The sequence below is a fragment of the Salmo salar genome, chromosome 05, assembly GCF_965601325.2.
Source record: "Salmo salar chromosome 05, fSalSal1, whole genome shotgun sequence".
Classification (NCBI taxonomy): Eukaryota; Metazoa; Chordata; class Actinopteri; order Salmoniformes; family Salmonidae; genus Salmo; species Salmo salar.
This window is the reverse complement of record NC_138295.1, coordinates 39,351,827-39,377,500: the sequence shown is the minus strand read 5'-3', so window position 1 is coordinate 39,377,500 and position 25,674 is coordinate 39,351,827. Positions and strand designations below refer to the sequence as shown.

At 44.2% G+C, this 25,674-nt stretch overlaps 2 protein-coding genes across 5 annotated transcripts; both read left to right on the top strand.

Moving 5' to 3' along the window:
• The first annotated feature begins 562 nt into the window (after window positions 1-562).
• LOC106604856 (E3 ubiquitin-protein ligase BRE1A) lies at window positions 563-17,054 on the top strand. 3 transcript variants are annotated; one of them, XM_045718229.2, is made up of 22 exons: window positions 563-653; window positions 1,387-1,573; window positions 1,726-1,794; window positions 1,906-2,004; window positions 2,128-2,275; window positions 5,697-5,882; window positions 8,354-8,469; window positions 8,599-8,745; window positions 8,946-9,020; window positions 9,184-9,303; window positions 9,871-10,050; window positions 10,209-10,344; window positions 10,482-10,603; window positions 10,773-10,929; window positions 11,031-11,289; window positions 11,389-11,506; window positions 11,856-12,005; window positions 12,413-12,625; window positions 12,814-12,939; window positions 13,098-13,238; window positions 13,444-13,548; window positions 15,909-17,054. In XM_045718229.2, the coding sequence occupies exons 2-22, from the start codon at window positions 1,397-1,399 to the stop codon at window positions 16,083-16,085; spliced, it is 3,021 nt and encodes a 1,006-aa protein (XP_045574185.1). In that variant the 5' UTR covers window positions 563-653; window positions 1,387-1,396; the 3' UTR covers window positions 16,086-17,054. The 3 variants fall into 3 exon arrangements, with proteins under 3 accessions (XP_045574185.1, XP_045574184.1, XP_045574183.1); XM_045718228.2 differs by having other exon boundaries at window positions 9,184-9,429; window positions 12,416-12,625; XM_045718227.2 differs by having other exon boundaries at window positions 9,184-9,429.
• A 1,619-nt stretch (window positions 17,055-18,673) lies between these two features.
• LOC106604857 (uncharacterized) lies at window positions 18,674-22,512 on the top strand. 2 transcript variants are annotated; one of them, XM_014199922.3, is made up of 4 exons: window positions 18,674-19,812; window positions 20,346-20,405; window positions 21,574-21,676; window positions 22,058-22,512. In XM_014199922.3, the coding sequence occupies exons 1-4, from the start codon at window positions 19,579-19,581 to the stop codon at window positions 22,414-22,416; spliced, it is 756 nt and encodes a 251-aa protein (XP_014055397.1). In that variant the 5' UTR covers window positions 18,674-19,578; the 3' UTR covers window positions 22,417-22,512. The 2 variants fall into 2 exon arrangements, with proteins under 2 accessions (XP_014055397.1, XP_014055399.1); XM_014199924.3 differs by lacking the exon at window positions 20,346-20,405.
• The last annotated feature ends 3,162 nt before the right edge of the window (window positions 22,513-25,674 follow it).

Below are 25,674 nucleotides of genomic sequence, written 5' to 3'. Positions count from 1 at the left end.
ATAATTTGAAGTTTGATGGAATAACCATTTTAACTCTACTACACATGTGTTAGAACGAGAGAGCCACTTCTCCATCTGCATAAAGCCAAGCCTGTCTTCAACTGCCCTCACTGACCTGGTCACATTCCTGGTAGCAATATGATCTCTCTCTAGTTCTCCAGCTGCAGTCTGCGGTCTAGTCTAGTCTACACTACACTATCTATTGCATTTTAGCCGCTCTGTCACTGCTCATCCATATATTTTATATTTATATATTCTTATCGCATTCCTTTACTAGATTGTGTGTATTTGGTTTTGCTGTGGAACTTATTCGATATTAGGTTTTGTTGTGGGATTGTTACATATTACCTGTTAGATACTGCTGCACTGTCGGATCTGGAAGCATAAGCATTTCGCTACACTCGCAATAACATCTGCTAAGCATGTGTATGCGACCAATACAATTTGATTTGATTTGATTAGTCTACATGATTGCTCATTTAATTTATCCCACCACGTGGTGGCGGCCTTTCAAATGATGAGCGGTTCAGCCAAAGATTGTTATATCTGTGGTTCGGCTTTCAATATCAGTGGCTACTTCCGTTTCTGGAAGACAGGCGAAACATCAACATTCACAGACAGAATCAGTAAATAACACAATTTTATCAAAATTGGTAAGGAATTGAAATCAAACCACTGAATATACATGAAATAACAGATAAAATGTATTGATTGAAAGTTCCCCCGTAAGGTTTCTGCCCAGAAAGGCTATTTTATAGCATGTGGTTATTTGAATTAGCTAGCGTACTAACTGGCTAACATTAGCTAAACGTTACTGCTATCTAAGTTACAAAGTATTTGTCAATTAGCCAATTATCTAGCTAAACGGGTTAATTGAACATGGCCAAATAGCCGAAATGGCTTTGGCATGAATTAAAACAAATGTCTGTTTTGAAATTATATAGCTAGTTAATGACTCTAGCTAGCTAATGTACCGTTAATAACGGCGTTATGTAGCTAGCTATGTGGGGTTTCCAAAACGAATATTTAAAGGTAGACTCAGCGATATGACGTAGGTGCAAATAGTAAACAGCATAGCGGGTAAATGTCCATAATAACTAAGAGCGTTGAAGCCAATGATGTGTATAAACCCATCGCCTACAAGTGTGATTGGGGATTTCTATTGGAGAAGCAGTTTTAGCCTATCTTCATAGCGTACTGCCTTTGCTACCACGCTCTAACAACTTCAAGTGAACCCATGCGCAGATACTGTGCGTGACTGTATTAGAACGTCCTGCATCTCACTCATTGCAATATCTGCGGTGCTGCTCGTGGCAACGTAATTTCGCTGAGTAAAGCCAGGATGTTAATGTACTAATATTCAATCTCTCCTTTTATCTAATGCAGTGGTGTGAGGATGTCGGCACAGAAGCGTCTGTGTGACTCCAGCATCCCCTCTTCATCCTCCAGTGCTCCCCCCGAGAAACGGAGGGAGCGAGAGGGAGGAGAGGATGGGGGTCCAGGGGTCAGCTCTACTGCAGGAGGGAGCACTGCTGTGGAAACAGTCATCAAACTCGGAGGGGTTTCCAACTCGGTGAGAGAGCTGAAAAGTGCCTAACCTGTATTTCTCCTGCTGTGTCTGTTTGTCAGTCTGTCTGCCTTTACATCTGATAGTTATGACTCATCAGCAGTGTCAGTGATCGTGTTGTTTCCATCATTTGATTGGTCTCTTTTTCTTGTGCTCAGGAAGAACAGGATGTCAAAGCTCTCCAGGTGAAGAACAGGAAGTTGGGAGAATCTCTCGATCAGAGACAGGTATATACAGTCGGTCTGTCTCACTCACTCACTCTCTCACACATACACACACAATCCCTGTTTTCATCCCGTACATCTATAATACTCAACAAGGGGATTGATGCTTTGCAGGTGATTGAGGACGAGCTGAGAGAGAGAATCGAGAGACTGGAGACTCGTCAAGCTACTGATGACGCAAGCCTACTGATCCTGAACAGATACTGGAATCAGGTAACTATTCAAATAATGAACATTATACAATTAAAACATTGCACATAGATCAACATTTGCAAATAAAACTATTATCTGTATTCTTAATAACATCGACGTCCCCCTCTCTCCCCTTCCTCTTAGTTTGACGACAATGTGTGCCTGATTGGAAGGCGCTACGATGAGTCAGGGAGCGAGTCTGTGGAAACCCTGGCTGGAGAGGGGCGGAGCCTGAAGCCTGACACCCCAGAACCCGACGGCGACTCCAACCAGGAGAGAGCCAAAGACAGAGGTACAGCGGGAGAGAGAAAGATGTGTAGAAAGGAGGGATGGAGAGAGGAGAACACTAAGAGGAGAGGACGGGAGTTTGGTCAGGAGCAAGAGACCGAGGAAGAGGGTACTCTGATGAGTTTGTGACAGGGTACCTAAAGCAGAGCAGAAGAGTACAACGTACAGAGATTGATTAAATAAAGCCTTTTTTGTTCAGAGTAGAGAGCTGTTATCTGTTGTATGCCTATTACAGGGATGCAACCTCATCACTTTTCGGTGAATATCGCCGTGTTGATTTCAAAATAAGTCATCCACGTGAATCGTGAAGATCTGAAGAAAAACGTCAATTTTTTGGTGGGGGGGTATATTTCTCATATTGAAAATGATTGACTGAGCACAACCCTACAGCTGCTTCTCTCAATCAGTTTTAAAATGTAATTTAGCCGTGATGTCCATCTGGGGTGTGCAGATAGTGATGAGGCTTCTGTTGTTACATTTGTTTACTTATTGGAGCGTCTCGCAGCGCAAGCGAAGTGGATGCAATGTATATTTTAACTTTGCCTGTAAGAACAAGAGCAAAAGCCAGTCTGACTAGGCTTCACTGTCACGCAGCCTCTGAGTGCCAGAGGAAAAACAGAGCACAGTGACAGTCATGCTTGTGCCTTTACATTGCTGAAAACCGCATGTCTCTAGCCCAAACCACTCAAAGGTTATGCACCGTATTACCGGAGCTATATCTTCTCCCCTTTCTACCAGCATTGGCGTACATGTGATATAATTCCAGAAACCATGTCACTGTCCCCATTTTGTCACTGATCCAAAAATGACGGAGGGCACTGTTTATCTGAATTAGAAATCTCTTTCTCTGGTGTTCTTTCAATTCTGTTTGGTGCATAACTTTTGTCTGAGAGTGGGAGAGAGAGAGAGAGAGCAAGAGGGTGTGTGTGTTTGAGGGATGTAGAGGGGGAGGAAGGGGAGGGAGAGTGTGTAGGCTATGTGTGTAGGCTATGTGTGTAGGCTATGTGTGTAGGCTATGTGTGTAGGCTATGTGTGTAGGCTATGTGTGTAAAGTTGTCTGAAGAGTAGGCTAAAGATGGTTTCATAGAGTGTTTTCCCCCTTACTGCCACAAGGAAAATGCAGATCATTATGCATTTCTATTCCTTACTACATTCCTCCTGCTAAATCACAGGTAGGCCTTTGGATATGAGAAAATCTGCAATTTTCGCAGTAGCCTATTCTATTGAGCAGTGTGAAGTTAAATCCAATGGTTTGTATTGGGTAGTGGTGTGAATATCAGGGGCAGGTTTCTGTGCAGAACGTATTGAAAACGGTATAGTGATACTTGACCTGGTATCACATCGTTGGTAAAATGTTGGTATCGTGACAACCCCACTCTGAAAATAAGCACATTTTCTTGCAATTTACTTGTGTTTGCGCCCTCGACAGTTTGCATCCCTGGTGTTAAAAGCACCTATTTGTCGCACTATTCACTTAGGCTCATTCTTGGTCCTTTGAGTTCAGTAGCCTACCTCTCCTCTCTTTTTATGAGCATGCAATATCATGTATTTAATGTATTTTAATATGTATCATGTATAGCTAATATATATTTTCTCAATTAAATAGCCTGTAGGCTATATGCATGGGCGGCAAAGCATGGTGCAGTTGTCTTTCCATAGACATTATTTTCCTAAATATGATAGGCTATTATACAGGACTATACAAGACTAACATTTTCCCCTGGTGGCACTAACTTTTTCAGTTGGTTACACCAGCCCCTAATTTGGTGGCACAGAGAAAGAAAAAAAAATGTTTTAGCGGTGTCGCACAATAGAATCTATTTGAGTCATCATCTTATAAAGTAGTTCAATCTTTTAATAATGGGATACTTCTCATGCTAGACTTCTGGTCATTGCGCTAACGCTAGTTAGCATTGGTATGCAACACTAACTCTAACTTCCTTCATAGTGGACACAGAGACATAAAAATGGTATCCACAAGTTCGTTTGACTCTGGGGAAGTAGTTAAAGGGCCTCGTTGCCAAAATCCCGAAGTTTTCCTTTCAGAAGTGTAATAGACTACTGAGATGGTATTCAATAAAGAAGTTGTTACATCTAACATGTCCAAGCAGGAATGCATGATTCTAAATATTTTGATATGCAACCTAATCCAGTGATTGGGTTGACAATTGGGCTATTTTTATATTAACAGTACCAGTCAAAAGTTTGGACATACCTACTCATTCAAGGGTTTTTCTTTATTTTTACTAAATTCTACAATGTAGAATAATAGTGACGACATCAACACTATGAAATAACATATGGAATCATGTAGTAACCAAAAAAAGTGTTAAACAAATCAAAATATATTTTAGATTCTTCAAAGTAGACACCCTTTGCCTTGATGACAGCTTTGCACACTCTTGGTATTCTCTCAACCACCTTCACCTGGAATACTTTTCCAGTAGTCTCGAAGGAGTTCCCACATATGCTGAGCACTTTTTGGCTGCATTTCCTTCACTCTGCGGTTTGTGCGCTCTGTATATTTCTTATAAGATATCTTGATTGTAAAACAGTGTGCTTTGAACTCCATAACAATCATTGTGAAATAAATATCATACCTACAGAAAGCTGAGACCTTTGTGTCTTTTAATAGTTGCATTTTTAAATTATATACAATCCCAAGGGAGGAGAGTGAGTGTGAGAGGCTCGCTCATTACAGCAGCCGGACTCAGCAAAACAGGTAGGCACAGCGGACACTTTCATTACAGGAATCATGAGGATAATGCGCTTTCCTGTTTTAACTTATTCATGTTTTTATCTGCCCAAAAAATAGGTTGTTTTGATTGAGGTGACCAGGTAGAATGTGCAGCTCGCACCAGTGCGGTCAATCAAACATTTAACTCGCACAGCCAAGTTAAAGGGACGCAAAATGTGACTAAATGGTCAGTCTGGAGTCCTGCTATAATTTAGGCTCTGACATTGACTAGAAATAAATATTAATAACACATTTATTTTACTCTGCCTGCAAATCGTCCCAACCCTAAAAGTTATCCAAAACATTTCTCAAGTCAAGTGAAAGTGTCCGCTATGCTATTCTATTTTGCCTCAACTCTGCTCTTTCAAATTACGTCTAGCCTATTGGCTGATATAGCCCAATAATACCCATAGTCTAATATAATGGGCCACGTGAGAATCACTGGTCTTTAAACCGATTTCTTAGGCAATATTATTTACATTTTGGGGGGATCTTGCCTGAGCTTCGTCACTTACACCTAAAATAACATTGTGGGACTGCGGTCGGGTTCGGGACCAGTTCTTGCAGAAGCAGGTGGGAGTTGGACAAGAAGTCAGCGGGCAGGAGCGGGATGAAGAAATCAGTCCCACGGAGACCTCTAGTTCAGAGTAGTATTAACTCCTGTCTTCACCTTGTGGTTGTCCTCCAGGCCACCAGGGGGAGACGACCACATCCTTCCTGGCCACGCTGGCCAGCAGCAGCAGCGAGGAGATGGAGGCAGAGCTGCAAGAGAGGGTGGAGTCCAGCCAGAAGCAGGCCAACCGCGTGGTGGAGATCTACGACAGCCTGAAGACCACCGTGGAGCAGCTAAAGAAGGACCAGGCCTCTGGAGCAGGTGACAGGGGAGAGAGGGGCTGGGGGGAAGGGAGGCATGGAGGGGGGAGAGGGTTGAAGACTGATGTGGGGTAGGGGTTAGAGGAGTGAGGGAATGAGATGTGAAGGAGTGTAAGCAAGTGAGGATTGTGGGTAGGTGTGGAGGGTAGGGTTTTCGGGATGGTGAGAGCAACAAGGGTGTTGAGTGTCTTTTGTCGTTTGGGGCAGGTACAGTGGGGGGAAAAAGTATTTGATCCCCTGCTGATTTTGTACATTTGCCCACTGATAAAGAAAGGATCAGTCTATCATTTTAATGGTAGGTTTATTTGAACAGTGAGAGACAGAATAACAACAAAAATATCCAGAAAAACGCATGTCAAAAATGTTATAAATTGATTTGCATTTTAATGAGGGAAATAAGTATTTGACCCCCTCTCAATCAGAAAGATTTCTGGCTCCCAGGTGTCTTTTATACAGGTAACGAGCTGAGATTAGGAGCACACTCTTAAAGGGAGTGCTCCTAACCGCAGCTTGTTACCTGTAAAAAAGACACATGTCCACAGAAGCAATCAATCAATCAGATTCCAAACTCTCCACCATGGCCAAGACCAAAGAGCTCTCCAAGGATGTCAGGGACAAGATTGTAGACCTACACAAGGCTGGAATGGGCTACAAGACCATCGCCAAGCAGCTTGGTGAGAAGGTGACAACATTTGGTGCGATTATTCGCAAATGGAAGAAACACAAAAGAACTGTCAATATCCCTTGGCCTGGGGCTCCATGCAAGATCTCACCTCGTGGGGTTGCAATGATCATGAGAACGGTGAGGAATCAGCCCAGAACTACACGGGAGGATCTTGTCAATGATCTCAAGGCAGCTGGGACCATTGTCACCAAGAAAACAATTGGTAACACACTACGCCGTGAAGGACTGAAATCCTGCAGCGCCCGCAATGTCCCCCTGCTCAAGAATACATATACATGCCCGTCTGAAGTTTGCCAATGAACATCTGAATGATTCAGAGGACAACTGGTGAAAGTGTTGTGGTTAGATGAGACCAAAATGGAGCTCTTTGGCATCAACTCAACTCTCCGTGTTTGGAGGAGGAGGAATGCTGCCTATGACCCCAAGAACACCATCTCCACCGTCAAACAGGGAGGTGGAAACATTATGCTTTGGGGGTGTTTTTCTGCTAAGGGGACAGGACAACTTCACCGCATCATTTGACGGGGCCATGTACTGTCAAATCTTGGGTGAGAACCTCCTTCCTTCAGCCAGGGCATTGAAAATGGGTCGTGGATGGGTATTCCAGCATGACAATGACCCAAAACACACGGCCAAGGCAACAAAGGAGTGGCTCAAGAAGAAGCACATTAAGGTCCTGGAGTGGCCTAGCCAGTCTCCAGACCTTAATCCCATAGAACATTTGTGGAGGGAGCTGAAGGTTCGAGTTTCCAAACGTCAGCCTCGAAACCTTAATGACTCGGAGAAGATCTGCAAAGAGGAGTGGGACAAAATCCCTCCTGAGATGTGTGCAAACCTGGTGGCCAACTACAAGAAACGTCTGACCTCTGTGATTGCCAAGAAGGGTTTTGCCACCAAGTACTAAGTCATGTTTTGCAGAGGGGTCAAATACTTATTTCCCTCATTAAAATGCAAATCATTTTATAACATTTTTGACATGTGTTTTTCTGGATGTTTTTGTTGTTATTCTGTCTCTCACTGTTCATATAAACCTACCATTAAAATTATAGACTGATAATTTCTTTGTAAGTGGGCAAATGTACAAAATCAGCAGGGGATCAAACACTTTTTTCCCCCACTGTAGTATTGTCATTCCTTGAGGGAGTGAGTGAGTTCCTTGAGGGAGTGAGTGAGTTCCTTGAGGGAGTGAGTGAGTTCCTTGAGGGAGTGAGTGAGTTCCTTGAGGGAGTGAGTGAGTTCCTTGAGGGAGTGAGTGAGTTCCTTGAGGGAGTGAGTGAGTTCCTTGTTGTGGGAGTGAGTGAGTTCCTTGTTGTGGGAGTGAGTGAGTTCCTTGTTGTGGGAGTGAGTGAGTTCCTTGTTGTGGGAGTGAGTGAGTTCCTTGTTGTGGGAGTGAGTGAGTTCCTTGTTGTGGGAGTGAGTGAGTTCCTTGTTGTGGGAGTGAGTGAGTTCCTTGAGGCGGGAGTGCGTGAGTTCGTGAGTGAGTGCAGTTCCTTGTTGTGAGTGAGTGAGTTCCTTGTTGTGTGAGTGAGTGAGTTCCTTGTTGTGGGAGTGAGTGAGTTCCTTGTTGTGGGAGTGAGTGAGTTCCTTGTTGTGTGAGTGAGTTCCTTGAGGCAGTTCCTTGTTGTGAGTGAGTGAGTTCCTTGTTGTGTGAGTGAGTTCCTTGTTGTGTGAGTGAGTGAGTTCCTTGTTGTGTGAGTGAGTGAGTTCCTTGAGTGAGTGAGTTCCTTGTTGTGTGAGTGAAGTCAGGAGTAGTAGTAATGTCATGACATCAAGTCTTGTATTTCCAGAGGGCTCCGTGTGGCAGGTCGCCGCCCAGCTCAACACCCTCCTGTCCAGTGAGAATGACCGGCTGCGTCAGCTGACTGAGGACCTTCAGCAGAAGCACAGTCACATGACTAGCGAGGTGATTTGATGTCTTTCATCATAACACGTCGGGTCTGTTTTATTTATCTCCCGCTACACTATGTACATTACTAATGGATCCCCACCGCGATCATATTAACAGTGATTCTGTGTCCCTGTCCATCTGTAGTCTCGTTCTCTGGGCACGGCAGTGGCGAGGGCAGACACGCGGGTCAGTGAGCTGCAGGGCCTCATCGAGGAGCTCCAGTGGGACATGGAGAAGATCCGACGTAGAGAGAACCGCCTCAACACACACCTGGGGGAAATCCTGGAGAGGGTAAGACTGCGGCTGTATGTTTTTGTGAATCCACGTCAGACTGAGTCTCTCTCTCTTTGCAGTAATGTGTGTTTGACATCTACTGTGGTCTACCATTTTGTAATGAAGTATTTCTGTGTCATTGTGTTCATATACCACAGAACTATATTTATGTGAATGTAAAAGTGTTTATTCCATGGCCACTGTGCAATTCCTCCCAGGTGAACAGTAAAGGCTACAAGGTGTGTGGGGAGGCCAGCAGTGTGTGTGGAACCATTACCATCAACAAGAGAAAGGTACAAAAACATCCTCTTTGTTCTGCCATTTGTACTTGTCAGAAACTGCATGGACCTGGAGTTATAACTCTTTCATTCTCCATCCCTCTTCCTCTCCTTTCCCTTTAACCCCCTCTTTCTCTGCCCCCCTCCTCGTCATCCCACTCTTCTCTCTCCCTGCCAGTTTGAGGAGATGAACAGTGAGTTGGAGGAGAACAGGGAGCTGGCGGAGAACCGTCTGAGCGAGCTGCAGCGGCGGCAGCAGGACCTGCAGACGTTTAACCAGGAGAACAACAACATGAAGGTGAGCCTGCAGAGCCTGACCCAGGGCCTGGGCCGCCAGAATCCTATGGCTCTCTCCCCCAACCCAGCCATTGGATTAGCTGAGGTCCCACGTCCTTATTCAGCCATCCAAACCAGTCAAATGAAGGTAAATAGATAGATGGAGGTTTTTACTGCTTTCTCTGTTGCTTTGCTCACTACCAATCTGTGTCTCCTCTCTCACTTCTCCCCCCCTTTTATGTCTCTCACTTCTATCCCTGTCTTTGATCCGTCTCTCTCTCACTTCTCTCCCTCTCTTTTCTCTCTCTCACTTCTCTCCCTCTCTTTGATCTGTCTCTCTTTTCTGTCTCTCTCACTTCTCTGTGTCTCTTTTCTGTCTCTCTCTCACTTCTCTCCCTCTTTTCTGTCTCTCTCTCACTTCTCTCCCTCTCTTTTCTATCCCTCTCTCACTTCTATCCCTATCTTTGATCTGTCTCTCTCACTTCTATCCCTCTCTCATGCTGTCTGTATCTCTTCACCTCTCTCTCACTCCATTTCATTTCTCTTGTCTCCCTTTCTCTCTCCTTCTTTCTCTGCCTCTCTCTGTCAGGTGGAGTTGTTGAGTCGTGCTGAGGGGGTGGTGAGGGAGAGCTCAGAGTACCGCTGTCTCCAGTCCCAGTTCTCTGTCCTCTACAACGAGTCTGTGGGCCTCAAGTCTCAGCTGGACGAGACGCGCACACGCCTCAACACCACCAGGACGGCACGCCTCCGACAGCTAGAACACATGGAGGTGTGTTTGCGTGCATGCGTTAGTGCCTGTAAGCGCGTGTCTGACTTTAACGTCTTTTTAATCGAGAGTGACGTGTGTGAGTTTAGCCTCTTTATTCAACAACGACGAGGCTGTGTGTGTGTGTGTGTGTGTGTAACCGCCTCTTGTCTGTGTTCCAGAATGACGAGGTGTCTCTCCAGAGGAAGGTGCGTACTGAGGTGTTCCAGCTAGAGGACACTCTGGCCCAGGTCAGGAAGGAGTACGAGATGCTCCGGATCGAATTTGAACAGACCCTCGCTGCCAACGAACAAGCAGGTCAGCGTCTTCACCACAAATGAAAATAAATTTGGCCTCACGCTCACCGGCTAGTGTTTAGGCACAGTTTTGAGATACTCCTTCAAAACGTCATCTTTCTTTTTTTAGTCTTTTCTCTCTCTCTATCCCTCTCTCAGGTCCTATCAACAGGGAGATGCGTCACCTGATCAGCACCCTGCAGACACACAACCAGCATATGAAGGGAGAGGTTGTGAAATACAAACTGACACTCAGAGAGGCACAGACTGACCTCAGCCAGGTAAGGGAGGAAGAGAGCGAGACAAAGAGAGCAAGAGGGAGATGGAGAGAGCGAGGGTGTAAGAGGCATGCAGGGAGGGAAGAAGAGAGACTGTAAGGGAGTGAAGACCATAAAGAGAAAGATATTGTCAATCTGCAAAATTCATCTGTGCGATTCCCTCCTCTCATAGGCTCGTACTACGAAGGGCAGTGCTATCCTTCAATCACAATCCAGTACGGAGCTGGACCTGAAGGAAGAGACCACCTCCCCCCAGACACCCGCTGCCTCTGCTGATGTCACCATCAAGATGGAGTCTGACAATGGTTCAGCCACGCCCACCAGCACCAGTATGTGTTATTAAGTGTTAATCATCATTAACTCTTTATTAACTCCTTATTAACTGATATTCATCCTCTCTCTCTCTCTCTCTCTCTCTCTCTCTCTGTAGTTACCTCAGTGAAGACAGAGCCTGGGACAGAAACAGAGGGAGAAATCAAAGAGGAGGAGAAAGAAAAAGAGGTGAAGAAAGAGAAGGAAAAGGAACGAGAGAGAGAGAGGCCAACCCGTGGAGGGGGTGGGACCGAGGAGAAGGAGAAGGCTGGGACCAGCAACCAATTGGAGGAGGTTGCTCCGGAGCGCCCGTTTGTGATTGGAGGACCGAAGAGGAAGGAGGTGGAGCAACTGAAAATTGTCCGGGCGGAGCTAAAGTAAGTTTGATTGTGGTGACAGTCATGATTGGTGATTGATAATTGGGGTGATAATGAGGAGGACAGTAGGAGTGGCTGACGAAGGCTATGTCCCTGTAGGAAAGCCCAGGAGTCTCAGAGGGAGATGAAGCTACTGCTGGATATGTACCGCTCCGCGCCCAAAGAGCAGAGGGACAAAGTCCAGCTCATGGCCGCTGAGAAGAAGGCCAAGTCAGAGGTATACACTTGGCTGACGCTACTTATAAAAAGACAAGTGAAACTTCGCCAGCAAGCATTGTGTGCTGTTGATGGGTTTAATTGATTGGTTAGTTGTATGATAGTAATGCTCTGGGGATTGGCTTGTTAGTATTGAGTGGTAGTAATTGATTGATGGTATAACAGTGATGTAACCACTATGTGCTCTCTGTATATTGAGTTACTATTGAGTGATAATAACCCAGTGAGCACAAGATGTTGGAAAGCCATATTTTCACTGTCTTTTCAACCAAAAGGACGTATTTTCAACATATTTTGCTCATAGGGAAGCGATTTATTGACGGTGATAACGGCTTTGTATTCACTGTCAGGCAGAGGAGCTGAAGCAGCGTCTAAGGGATCTGGAGGAGAGGGAGAGGAGGGAGGGGAAGAAGATGGCCGATGAGGAGGCACTCCGGAAGATCCGCTCTGTCGAGGAACAAATCAACATCCTCAACAAGAAGCTCTCCCTGGCCAAGCAGGTGTGTATCTGGGTTGTGTGTGTGCGGGTTGTGTGTATGTGTGTGTGTGCGTGTGCGTGTCTTTGTGCATTTGAGCATCATACTTTTGACTAATTTCTCTCCCTGTCATTTCCCCCCTCTTTGCTCCTCCTTCCTTCCATCGATCCATTCTTCAACCTACTTTTCTGTCTCTGTCTACCACTCCCTCTTTACCACCCCTCCATTGCTCTTCTTCTCCACCCCTCCACTACCCTCTCCCTACTTCCCTATATCCTTCCACCCCTCTGCTACCCTCCCCTCGCTCTTCCTACCCTCTCTCTCCCACCTCTCTCTCTCTCTCTCTCTCTCTCTCCTTCCCTTTTCACCACACCAATACCCCCCCTCTCCTTCCCCTCTCCCTCCCCCCTGTCTCTCCCCCTTCTCCCCAGGAGGAGGATGCGTTGCTGAGTGAGATGGACGTGACGGGCCAGGCCTTTGAGGACATGCAGGAGCAGAACATCCGGCTGATGCAGCAGCTCAGGGAGAAGGACGACGCCAACTTCAAACTGATGTCGGAGCGCATCAAGTCCAACCAGATCCACAAGCTGCTCAAGGAAGAGAAGGAGGAGCTCGCCGACCAGCTGCTCACGCTCAAAACGCAGGTGAGAGCAGGTGATTGAAACAGTGCAGTAAAGGGATTTGAACGTCTAAATGGCAGGTGCACGGTTCAGGCTGACTTTTGTGTTAGGGAAAGACAGTATCTTGACACTAGCAAATAATGGAGCCTATGTCTGGCCATCTCTCATTATTTCTCTATCGCTCTCTCCATCTCTCTATCGGTCTTTCTCAGGTGGATGCCCAGCTGCAGGTGGTGAGAAAGCTGGAGGAGAAGGAGCGCCTCCTCCAGGGCACCATCGGTACTGCAGAGAGAGAGCTGGCTCTGAGGACACAAGCTCTGGACATGAACAAACGCAAGGTATCAAAATCACACCTATGGAAAATGATGCGCGCGCACACACACACCATGGACACACACACACAACGAGTATAAATAAGTACTTAACACAAACTTCCTTTAAAAATGCCAACGTGCAAAGTATCTGCTTTCTGCACCCCCCCCCATCCTCCCTCCAGACCCAGGAGTCAACGGTGCTGTCGGAGGAGGTGCGTAGTCAGCTGGACCAGGTGCAGCAGAGACTGGGCACCGTCAGAGAGGAGGTCATTGAGAACAGCATCTCCAAAGAGAAGCAGTCCTTCAATGCACGCCGCGCACAGGTCAGGCCACAAACACATGCTACATTTTGGTAACTGTCCATGTGCACGTGTAACCACGCACACACACACACACACACACACACACACACACACACACACACACACACGACAATTCAAATCCACTTGAACAAAATAACAATTCAGTTTATTTACTGATTGGAGCACCCTGCTGAACTATTTTCTTCCTTCCCCTGTTGTGTTTTAGGAGGACATCTCCAAACTGCGGAGGAAGATCGAGAAGGCCAAGAAACCTGCCGAGACCGTCCGCAATGGCGATGACATCCTCAATGAGGAAATCAACGATTACAAGGTAGTCTGGATGAACACGCTTTTTACACCAGGTGTAATACGGGTCTGTAAAAATGCCACTATAAAGTTAAAGGTGGGTGAACACTACACGGTTTTAGCCTGATCTACATGTCCCGATCAGCTCTCGGTGCATTTTTCCAAATATGGAAGAAAATCGAAGCAAACCCAAAGTAAAACGTAACGCTGCAGCCCATAAAGTGAAGCTCATACCCGATTTGCAGTTGATGCCTGCCACACTTTTTCAAACATGTTAAATATATTTGGCCCCATCTGCCATTATCTACAAGTGTGAGGAGTGCTCAAAGCGGATAAGAGGCATGTCCCAACGTCAGCCAAAGAGCTACTCAGAAGTATAAGGTTTCTCTTCACCTACCCCACAAGTTCATCACTCTCTCACACATACAGTGCCTTCGGGAAAGTATTCAGACCCCTTGACTTTTTCCACATTTTGTTACGTTACAGCCTTATTCTAAAATGGATTAAGTAAAACATTTTCCATAGCAATCTACACACAATACCCCATCTCTGCAGCACTCCACCAATCAGGACTTTATGGTAGAGTGGCCAGACGGAAGCCACTCCTCAGTATAAGGCACATGACAGCCCGCTTGGAGTTTGCCAAAAGGCACTTAAAGACTCAGACATTTAGAAACAAGATTATCTGGTCTGATGAAACCAAGATTGAACTCTTTGGCCTGAATGCCAAGCATTACATCTGGAGGAAACCTGGCACCATCCTATGGTGAAGCATGGTGGTGGCAGCATCATGTTGTGGGGATGTTTTTCAGCAGCAGGGACTGGGAGACTAGTCAGGATCGAGGCAAAGATAAACTGAGCTAAGTACAGAGAGATCCTTGATGAAAACTGGCTCCAGAGTGCTCAGGACCTCAGACTGGGGCGAAGGTTCACCTTCCAACAGGACACTGATCCTAAGCACAGAGCCAAGACAGCTCAGAAGTGGCTTTGGGAAAAGTCTCTGAATGTCCTTGAGTGGCCCAGCCAGAGTCCGGACTTGAACCCAATTGAACATCTCTGGAGAGACCTCAAAATAGTTGTTCAGTGACACTCCCCATCCAACCTGACAGAGCTTGAGTGGATCTGCAGAGAAGAATGGTATAAACTCCCCAAATACAGGTGTGCCAAGCTTGTAGTATCATACCCAAGAAGACTCGAGGCTGTAATTGCTGTCAAGGGTGCTTCAACGAAGTACTGAGTAAAGAGTCTTAATATTTATGTAAATGTAATATTTCAGTGTTTTTAGCAAAATTGTCTAAAAACCTGGTTGTCTTTGTAATTATGCGGTATTGTGTGTAGATTGGGGGGGAAACTATTTAACCCATTTTAGAATAAGGCTGTAACGTAACAAAATGTGGAAAAAGTCAAGGGTTCTGAATACTTTCCGAAGGCACTGTATACACACACACACGCACGAGTTAGCTGGTCTGCTGGGCTATGTTGCATTTAAACCTGTTGTTTTCTCAAGCTCTTTTTGCAAAATTGACAATCCATATTGTCCTCTTCACGTTTTATGGGTGAAACGTCCATGCTGCATCTGCATGCCAACCAGTAGATCCCAATCAGTTTCATGGGAATATGCATTTGTGATCTTATTCTTCTTGAATTATGTAGGCTAAGTAACTTAACTACTGTTTAATCGGATTTTAGAGCAGAGGGAGTTAAGAAGCTACACTTCCATTTATATATATTTTTTTTTAAATCAAAGCATATTAAGCCTAGTGGCACGTACCTTTGAGTTCTGGCCGCATGCGTTTTTTTAATTTTTTTTTACCATTTCATCACAATCATACAAATAAAATGTCGTAAGTAGCCTAATTACGTGTTTTTTGGTCTAACATTAGAGCCTAGCATACTAATGAATCATTAAGAGATCTTGCGAGACATTGATTTGGAAAAAATCTAAACTTTTTATAAACGAGAACCATTCTGAGAAGTGGAAGAGCGTCGCGCACTAGACCCCTGATAACAATGTACATTAAGGAACGCAGCATTTTCCTCAGTTGCCATGATGTTTTCCTTACTACACATGTGTAAACCTGCCCAGCAAATACAGCCAATTCTGTCCCAATTGTCCAATCGTACTGCCGCGGCGGCGCCTTTACAGATTACTAGTTAACTAGGATTTGGCGTGACTGAGTCATTAAACGTGAGATGTTTTCTGATGTGTAGAGCCCGTAGACCCAGCAAAAAATCATGTGGTGTATTTCAGCCCTAACTCACCTGTTCTATCAATCTCTCTCATTGCTCTCTTTTATCTTTCTGGCCTCAATTTCTCTCTTTCCCCCACTCTCTTTCTCTCTCTCCCTCTCCTTCTCCCTCCCCCTCTCTTTCTCCCTCCCCCAGGCACGTCTGACCTGCCCGTGCTGTAACTCCCGGGTAAAGGACGCCGTCCTGACCAAGTGTTTCCACGTCTTCTGCTTCGAGTGCGTCAAGACGCGCTACGACACGCGCCAGAGGAAGTGCCCCAAGTGCAACGCCGCCTTCGGCGCCAACGACTTCCACCGCATCTACATCGAATAGAGAGGGAGGAGGGGGGAGACCTAAATGCAGGGAGCGTAGGGGGTAGGATAGTAGTGCCTGGAGGGCAGCAGTATCCACACAGGCTTTCTCTCCAGCCGAACAAAACTGTCTTTTATCACCCCCGCTACTAGCGTGTGAGATGGAGTGAGACTAGACACGTGTAAATCTGAGAATATCGTCTGGGCATGTAATCAATATGGAAATAGATCCACCTTGCACTCTGATTGGCTAGGTGGAATTTCTGCCATGTTGCTGGGGGGGGGATGCTTTGGGTTGTTTCTGGACTGGGCCTACATTACATTGTCTTATGGAGATCATGATCATGGTTATATTTGCTGGCTGTGCTTGGCTGGCTGGGTTACAGTACATAGGGCCTTGTGTGGGGGAAAAGTGAGGTTTGACTTGAAGCTTTTCCATAGTTGACTGTAGCTATTGGTGTTTATAAAAAAATACTATCGCCCTCTCCCTTCTTTTTGGATGGACTAGATAATTACAGACCTTTCACTGAATTCTAGTCCTGAAGGGCTAAAGTGATGCACTGAAGACCCTGATAACCTTTTTATAATGACTGATACTTTCAGCTTCTCTCTCCCCAGTACTCCTACGGCTCCTGCCCCACGGAACGAAACACCAGATAACCTTCTGGGGGCCCCTCTGGCTCTAGTTTTAGACTGGTGTGGTGTCTGTGCGTCGGCATGTCTGCTTACATGCGTGTGTATGTGAGGGAGAAAGAAAAACGGACTAACCATTTGCTTAGATGGTTAGAAAATCAACGGTGAGTCCCTTGATCAGCATGCACCCTTGTGTGACCAGTCAATGTTTTCCTTGTATTTGTATGCATGTATTTTTTTTATTTTTTTATTTGAAAGCTGCCTCATCAGGGACACACTGACGGGCTACCAATACCTTGAATTGATGCTAATGTGTAATATTGCTGCTCCACAAGTTATTAAACTGCCATCAAAACTAGATACTTGTCTTGCGATTAGTTCTTTATCAGTCTAGTTTGTGCATTTTATAAGCTACATAGCCTATTCATTATCATCAAAATCCTATTTCTGTTTTAACCTTTAACATGTGTTGAAGAAACCACAAACTCCAGTGTGCAAATCTCAAAACCTTTCTTATTATACAGTGCCTTGTGAAAGTAATCACACCCCTTAACTCTTTCCACATTTTGTTGTTACAAAGTGGGATTATAATTGATTTAATTGTAATTTTTGTTGGAACAATCTACACCAAATACTCTGAAATGTCAAAGTGGGAGAAAAATTCTAACTTTTATGAAAGATTTATGAAAAATAAAATGAATATCTTGATTAGGTAAGTATTCACCCCCTGAGACAATACGTTAGAAACACCTTTGGCAGCGATTACAGCTGTTTCCAAGTCTTGCCATACATAGTCAAGCCGATTTAACTCAAAACAGTGACTAGGCCACTCGGGAACATTCAATGTTGTCTTGGTAAGCACTCCAGTGTAGATTGGCCTTGTTTTATGTTATTGTCCTGCTGAAAGGTGAATTAGTCTCCCAGTGTCTGTTGGAAAGAAGACTGAACCAGGTTTTCTTCTAGGATTGTGCTAGTGCTTAGCTGTATTTCGTTTATCTTCATCCACCAAAGCAAAAAACTCCTTAGTCCTTGCCGAAGACAAGCATACCCATAACATGATGCAGCCACCCCCATGCTTGAAATTAAGACATGGTACTCAGTGATGTGCTTTGTATACAGGACAAAAAAGTGAATTTCTTGGCTACATTTTTGTAGTGTTACTTAAGTGTGTTAGAAACAGGATGCATGTTTTGGAATATTTTTATTCAGTACAGGATTCCATCTAGGTTAGTATTGTGGAGTAGCTAAAATGTTGTTGAACCATCCTGTTTTCTTATATCACAACTATTAACCTCGAACTGTTAACTGTTAAAATCGTCATTAGCCTCATGGTAATCTTAGTTACCCAGAAGTAAAATTCTTGCAAAGTTGTCACTTCACTTGCCATTTACATGTGAATCTGTCCACGAGAGATTAGCCTCATGGTGAAATCCCTGAGCAGTTTCCTTCCTCTCCGGCAACTGAGTTAGGAAGGACGCTTGTATCTTTGTAGACTGGTTGAATTGATACACCATCCAAAGCCTAATTAATAACCACCATACTTAAAGGGATATTCAGCGTATGCTTTTTTATTTGTACACGTCTACCAATCGGTGCCATTTGAGGCATTGAAAAACCTCCCTGGTCTTTGTGGTTGAATCTGTGCTTGAAATTCTTTGCAAGATTGAGGGACCTTACAGATAATTGTAAGAGATGGGGTTTAAAAAAAAATCATGTTAACCACTTATTTGTATACAAAATAAGTCCATGCAACTTGTGATTTGTTAACCACATTTTTACTCCTGAACAGAGTATTAGGCTTGTCATAGAGTTGAATAAATTTGACTCAAGATATATAAGCTTATTTTTTATTAATTTGTAAAAATTTCGAAAAGCATTATTCAAATTTGACATTATGGGTTGACAGTAAATCAAATTGTAATCCATTTTAAATTCGGGCTGTAACAACAAAATGTGGGAAAAATCTAGGGGTGTGAATACTTTCTGAAGGCACCAAACCGGTCTTGTCTCCCAGACCGGTTTGAAGGAAGAACTGTCGCATTGTACTAAACCAGAAGCCAGCGTCGCTTGACGGCAAGGTGCGCCTTTAGGGCAGCAGCAACTACGGCGTAGTATACCTATAAAAACAAGCTTTTATGCAAGACAGTCGATCGTGGTGTTGAACTTGATGCAAACCCTGGAACAAAGGAATATATATAGCAACATCCGTGTGGAATACTGAAGCCGAAGACGAAAAATTGAGGGCCCGCGCATGGTCTACACAACGTCATCGCGCCTGCAAAAACGTAGCTTTTTAGCGCAAACCTAAAAAGAAACTTGTAAAGTAAATCGATAACCTTAACGTTAAAATATACTGTATCCACCAGGGAAAGGATACATTTTCAGAAATTAACGCCATTCTATTCTTAACCAGTTCAATACCAAATAAAGGCATTGTGTTAATATTAAATGTCCTAGAACGATGCCCTGGTTTGTGGTAACGTTGCCAAAGTTTAGAATTTAAAAAAAACGTTGAGCTGCTATTAAGTGATTTAATAACTTGCGTGTTTGATCATACAACCAATGAGTAGCCTACTAGAGTATAGGGCCCAGCTAATTATGTTTTCTCAATAAGTTTGCAAGGCTAGTGTTTCCATATTTTAATACCCCTGCAGAGCAAGCCAATAATAGGTCTAACAAGCTACAGCTCGGTCGCGTTGCTTGAATGACTGACTGTCAACAGAAGCCATTTTTAAACCTGCTTTTTAATACGCCGTTTGAAGCATTTGCACATACATCGATCTGGGCTCTATAGATCAAGGCGCTGATCCTCAAGAAACCGTTTTTATATAATCGCCTATTCTATTTATCACCTGAATGAGCCTACATTTTGATTTCCCAACATGACTTCCTACAACCGTGCAGATTCATCCCCAATACCAGTTTTATTATCCACGCTTGTTTTGATGCTTGGCTTGGCAGCGCGATGCGTCGTGCAGGCCATGCCTTCGGAGGATAGCCCTCAAGCGGCCCAGGCATCAGTCAGCCTCCGGTCCCTGGTCACCGGGACCTGCAAAGATGTCCACAAATACGTGGAGTCCGTGGTGGGAACCAATGTAATCGAATCGACTGTTGAGGTAAGGAGGATTGGAAAATAAGCCATAAAATGTACGCTACCTAATAGTAGACTATTTGAGTAAATCTAACCAGCACTTAATCCTGGGGCGTATCTATTACGCCGTTTCTTTTCTTAACGGTACGAAACGGGGAGGGACCTACCTGAATTTGTGGAATAAAAACTCGTTTGGACTAATGATTACACCCCTGTTTCCTGTGTTATTCTATTCTTTAATCAATTAACTATACTTAATTTATGTATTCTAACTATCTTCCTTCTAAGGGTGACATTTGCTAAATTTAAAAGCATTGCTTAATTGTGGTTTTCTGTCAACTAAAATTGTCTTTCTCAAATCTTACTGTATTCCTTGCTTCGTCACCACCCCTCCCCCATCTCCTTTTCTTCTCTGACCCATATCTCCCTCTCTTCCCATGCCCCACTACCCGATAATCTCTCCTCTAATCACCCCCCTCTACTCTGCCCTAATTTCATGTATGCTTATATCCATGCACCCTCTCCCCTGCTGCCACCACTCTGTGCACCCTACCCCAGAGTGTGCTGTTATATCTAGAGTCAGTACTTGGTCAAGAGAACGTCTATACCATGGCCATGGTAAGAAACCACCAGGTTCCTCATCTAACTAACCTCTGCTCTGACAATGGGCCCAAAACAAAGCTCCTTATAGCTCTGTTTGCAGGGTACATGTCAGTCACTTCATACAGCATGTGTGTTATACAGATAGGCAAATGACTACATCACTCTTACATTTTATGCCAATTGTGGGTATGGTTTATGTGTTTGTGTAACTGTGTATAGCCTACATTCATAGCCACATTCATGCCCATGTTTTAGATTTTCAGATTGCCTTTTTAAAAGTTACATGCGGACACATTACAAGGTGACAGAGATGGACAGTTGTCTCTGGCCTGCTCTGACACACAGAACAGTGGTGCTTGTGTAGGGTAGCAACAGGTGCAGAGGAGTCAGGCTGTCCTACTATGACTACCCTTGACCTCAGCTAAGCCGTCTGTGGGGGGGGTTGGAGAGGTTTAAGAGGGGCTGCTCCAGTATGGCAGAATGGGGGAAGTTATCGGTCTAGCTGTCAAGTCTTTTTTTTGTTTTAATTTTAATAACAGGACAGCTTCGATCTCACACACCACACACCCGTGTTACATCATCAACAATACCCCCATGATGCCAGCTGGGAAAGCCATTTGTGCATAGGGACCCAATCATTTCGCTCAATACAAGTGGATTGCACTTGTATGGTGACCGACTGGCCATTGTGTTTAACTAAATAAACTAACGGCATGCCTAGGTATGATCAAAGCCAACCTGTATTGTAGGAATCAAACATGCCTACCACTCATAAAAAGATCTAGGTCAGCGTTGAGTGGGACGATTGAATCAGTGACCCACACCTGCAGACGCCACCTGTTTATACTGATTGACAGCTGGCCTTGTAGCAACAGCTGGGGTCATTCTAATTAGTATTACTTGTCGCACTGTCAGTTGTGCTGCTCTATCACTCACTACAGGATCATGGTAAGAAATACATTTTACTGTACATAACGTAAGCTATAGGTTAAAGGCAGGGGGAAATGAGCTGACTTCGTGGGCCACTTTAAAGTGAACGTATGTCCCTCTACTCTAGAATAGGACTAGAATATTTTTTCACCAGAGTAACAGTTTTAATTCTCCCCTTACAGTACAAATATGTAAGCTGTACTGTAAGTCATGTCAAAATTCTTCTCACCCTTTCTCTCCCCCGCCCTCTTAGTTCTTTGAGATGTTGATCCGGTTTATGGCTGAAGGAGCAGCCAGCGGCCTGAATGTCATCGCGGTTTACGTCACAGAGATCCTCAGGGTCACAGGAGTTGATGGTGGGTGACCGAGTGTGTGTGCATGTGTGTAGGTTCATCCTTTCTACATCACATCTACTTTGGGTTTAGAGAGCTAAAATCATCATGTATTGCTCTCACTTGCACACATTAAATGCTCACTTTTTGTCCGTCAAACCTGTATCTGAGAAGAACTCGCACTCCCTCTCTGTAATATGGGAACTGGGCAGTGTGGGTTTGAATTCTTCCACTTGTCTTTGATTTGATCTCTCTAATAGGATCTAAACAGCACACAGGCTATTGGTTTTCAAAGAGATTGCTCTTCAAATTCACTCAAGTTCAAGAGTAAAGATAGTGACAAAATAATTGAATTACCCCTGGCGATATTTAAACACTCGTCCTCTCTCTCCCTCCATCTCTCAGTCCACCTGCCGTTCCCTCACTTCACACCAGAAGGCGTGGCCTCGGTAGGTCAATGGGCTCTGCTGGCTCTGATTGGCTACTGGGTGCTGTCCATTGTCCTGCGCCTATTGGTGGGCGTGTTGAGGAGGGTGTTCTGGATGCTGAAGGCGGGCACAGCGCTGTGGCTCTTCGGCCTGATCGTCAGCGACGCCAAGGCTGGTTCAGACACCACAGCTGTCCGGTTGGCAGGCCTGGTGCTCGGGTGTGCCCTTCTGGGGCTTGCCAGCTACGGATCAGAAAAGACAATCCACGTGGAAGACCGCCTGAGCATCCTGGAGGGAAGGGTGAAGGCGGTGGAGAGGAGGAAGGGAGATGAGTGATGGGATGGGAGGATAGTTGGAAGGATGATGGTCTCTGTTTCTCAAGTGAAAATAAAGCAACCTCTGGGATTTTTGATTGGAAATGCAAATAAGAAACCGGTTTCTCATTTCTTATCCCATTAGGTGTGTTTGTCTGTTACATATAATAACATCTGAAATCTATGATACATGGAGAATACAGGTATTTAAAAAAAAAAAAACAGAACGGGCAAGTATTAAAGTGGTTTAATACGTTTGTTTTACTCCAAGATACGTCACACAGACCATTTTAAACACAGTAGTTTGAAATGGTTTCTATTCTCTCCTGCAAGGCTGTCAGTGTTTGCATTTACACTATCTTGCCTATATTGATAATACATTATTCACAGAAGACATTAAAACAGTGCAATACATGAAACCACAAAGCCAAGATACATAAGAAAAAGTACATCTCTACAGTACAGTCGTGGCCAAATGTTTTGAGAATGACATTAATTTCCACAAAGTTTGCTGCTTCAGTGTCTAGATATTTTTGTCAGATGTTACTATGGAATACTGAAGTATAATTACAAGCATTTCATAAGTGTCAAAGGCTTTTATTGACAATTACATGAAGTTGATGCAAAGAGTCAATATTTGCAGTGTTGACCCTTCTTTTTCAAGACCTCTGCAATCTGCCCGGGCATGCTGTCAATTAACTTCTGGGCCACATCCTGACTGATGGCAGCCCATTCTTGCATAATCAATGCTTGGAGTTTGTCAGAATTTGTGGGTTTTTGTTTTTCCACCCGCCTCTTGAGGATTGACCACAAGTTTTCAATAGGATTAAGGTCTGGGGAGTTTCCTGGACATGGACCCAAAATATCGATGTTTTGTTCCAAGAGCCACTTAGTTATCACTTTTGCCTTATGGCAAGGTGCTCCATCATTCTGGAAAAGGCAGTGTTCGTCACAAAACTCTTCCTGGGTGGTTGGGAGAAGTTGCTCTCGGAGGATGTGTTGGTACCATTCTTTATTCATGGCTGTGTTCTTAGGTAAAATTGTGAGTGAGCCCACTCCCTTGGCTGAGAAGCAACCCAACACATGAATGGTCTCAGGATGCTTTACTGTTGGCATGACACAAGACTGATGGTAGCGCTCACCTTGTCTTCTCCGGACAAGCTTTTTTCCGGATGCCCCAAACAATTGGAAAGGGGATTCATCAGAGAAAATGACTACCCCAGTCCTCAGCAGTCCAATCCCTGTACCTTTTGCAGAATATCAGTCTGTCCCTGATGTTTTTCCTGGAGAGAAGTGGCTTCTTTGCTGCCCTTTTTGACACCAGGCCATCCTCCAAAAGTCTTCGCCTCACTGTGCGTGCAGATGCACTCACACCTGCCTGCTGCCATTCCTGAGCAACCTCTGTACTGGTGGTGCCCCGATCCCGCAGCTGAATCAACTTTAGGAGACGGTCCTGGCGCTTGCTGGACTTTCTTGGGCGCCCTGAAGCCTTCCTCACAACAATTTAACCGCTCTCCTTGAAGTTCTTGATGATCCGATAAATGGATGATTTAGGTGCAATCTTACTGGCAGCAATATCCTTGCCTGTGAAGCCCTTTTTGTGCAAAGCAATGATGACGGCACGTGTTTCCTTGCAGGTAACCATGGTTGACAGAGGAAGGACAATGATTCCAAGCACCAACCTCCTTTTGAAGCTTCCAGCCTATTATTCGAACTCAATCAGCATGACAGAGGGATCTCCAGCCTTGTCCTCGTCAACACTCGCACCTGTGTTACCGAGAGAATCACTGACATGATGTCAGCTGGTCCTTTTGTGGCAGGCCTGAAATACAGTGGAAATGTTTTTGGGGGATTCAGTTCATTTGCATGGCAAAGAGGGACATTTGCAATTAATTGCAATTCATCTGATCACTCTTCATAACATTCTGGAGTATATGCAAATTGCCATCATACAAACTGAGGCAGCAGACTTTGAAAAATAATATTTGTGTCATTCTCAAAACTTTTGGCCACGACTGTACAGTTTCAAACTTTCAGGGTACAGTTGAAGTCTGAAGTTTAAATACACTTATGTTGGAGTCATTAACTTGTTTTTCAACCACTCCACACATTTCTTGTTAACAAACTAGTTTTGGCAAGTCTGTTAGGACATTTACTTTGTGCATGACACAAGTCATTTTTCCAATTGTTTACAGACAGATTATTTCACCTATAATTCACTGTATCACAATTCCAGTGGGTCAGAAGTTAACATACACAAAGTTGACTGTGCCTTTAAACAGCTTGGAAAATTCAAAAAAATTATGTCATGGCTTTAGAAGCTTCTGATAGGCTAATTGTCATCATTTGAGTCAATTGGAGGTGTACCTGTGGATGTATTTCAAGGCCTACCTTCAAACTCAGTGCCTTTTTGCTTGACATCATGGGAAAATCAAAAGAAATCAGTCAAGACCTCAGAAAAACAATTATAGACCTCCACAAGTCTGGTTCATGCTTGGGAGTAATTTCCAAATGCCAGAAGGTACCACGTTCATCTGTACAAACAATAGTACGCAAGTATAAACACCATGGGACCACGCAGCCGTCATACCGCTGTTAGGTTCTTATTTTTCAAAGTAAATAACTCACGGACACTAGAGAAGCTTTAACCAAGTTTAATTATTCCCAAAGGTTCTGTACAGCTGTATTCAGACCACCCAACATTTGTCCCATTCAGATATATATATTCCACTTAAGACCCTCCTCCTCCTCTCCAATGGTTACATCTTATGGTTTCACAGGAAGAGAATAAAGAGGGTAACAGGATACCAAACCTTTATTACTCCCAGATGAGAATCTGTCCTCACCTCCTGACCTCAACCCCTCCATCTAATCCACAGATGTCTATCTGTCTCCCCTGTATCAACACGTTGCTCTCCTCTTGCCACCCAACACATTCCACAGCTATCTGTCTTTCTACAGAGACCCAGTCTCTTTCACTCCTTAATATACTATGTGTCTGATCTATCATGTCTTTAATATCTCAATGTTCAAAATGTCAAATCCAACAGTCCCTCCTCTTGAACAATAGCATCCTAATGTTCAAATCATATAAACATGGAAATTAATAATAAATGTATAAACAATGATAATAAAACATGAATAAAAAAAACGAACAAATGATTATAAAACATTAACTAAACAAATGAACAAACAGTCACCGCGAGGTGTACAAATGCAGAGACTTATGTCCTCTGAACTATGATCACACAATAAAATGCCATTCCAGCTGAATCTGCGG

Bases quoted from the DNA above. Each gene is read 5' to 3' on its own strand.
- LOC106604856 (XM_045718227.2), top strand. From the start codon at position 1,397: ATGTCGGCACAGAAGCGTCTGTGTGACTCCAGCATCCCCTCTTCATCC. The intron at 1,795-1,905 runs GTATATACAGTC...GATGCTTTGCAG, and splicing joins AATCTCTCGATCAGAGACAG to GTGATTGAGGACGAGCTGAG. The intron at 10,345-10,481 runs GTCAGCGTCTTC...TCCCTCTCTCAG, and splicing joins CGCTGCCAACGAACAAGCAG to GTCCTATCAACAGGGAGATG.
- LOC106604857 (XM_014199922.3), top strand. From the start codon at position 19,579: ATGACTTCCTACAACCGTGCAGATTCATCCCCAATACCAGTTTTATTA. The intron at 20,406-21,573 runs GTAAGAAACCAC...CCGCCCTCTTAG, and splicing joins ACGTCTATACCATGGCCATG to TTCTTTGAGATGTTGATCCG. The intron at 21,677-22,057 runs GTGGGTGACCGA...TCCATCTCTCAG, and splicing joins CAGGGTCACAGGAGTTGATG to TCCACCTGCCGTTCCCTCAC.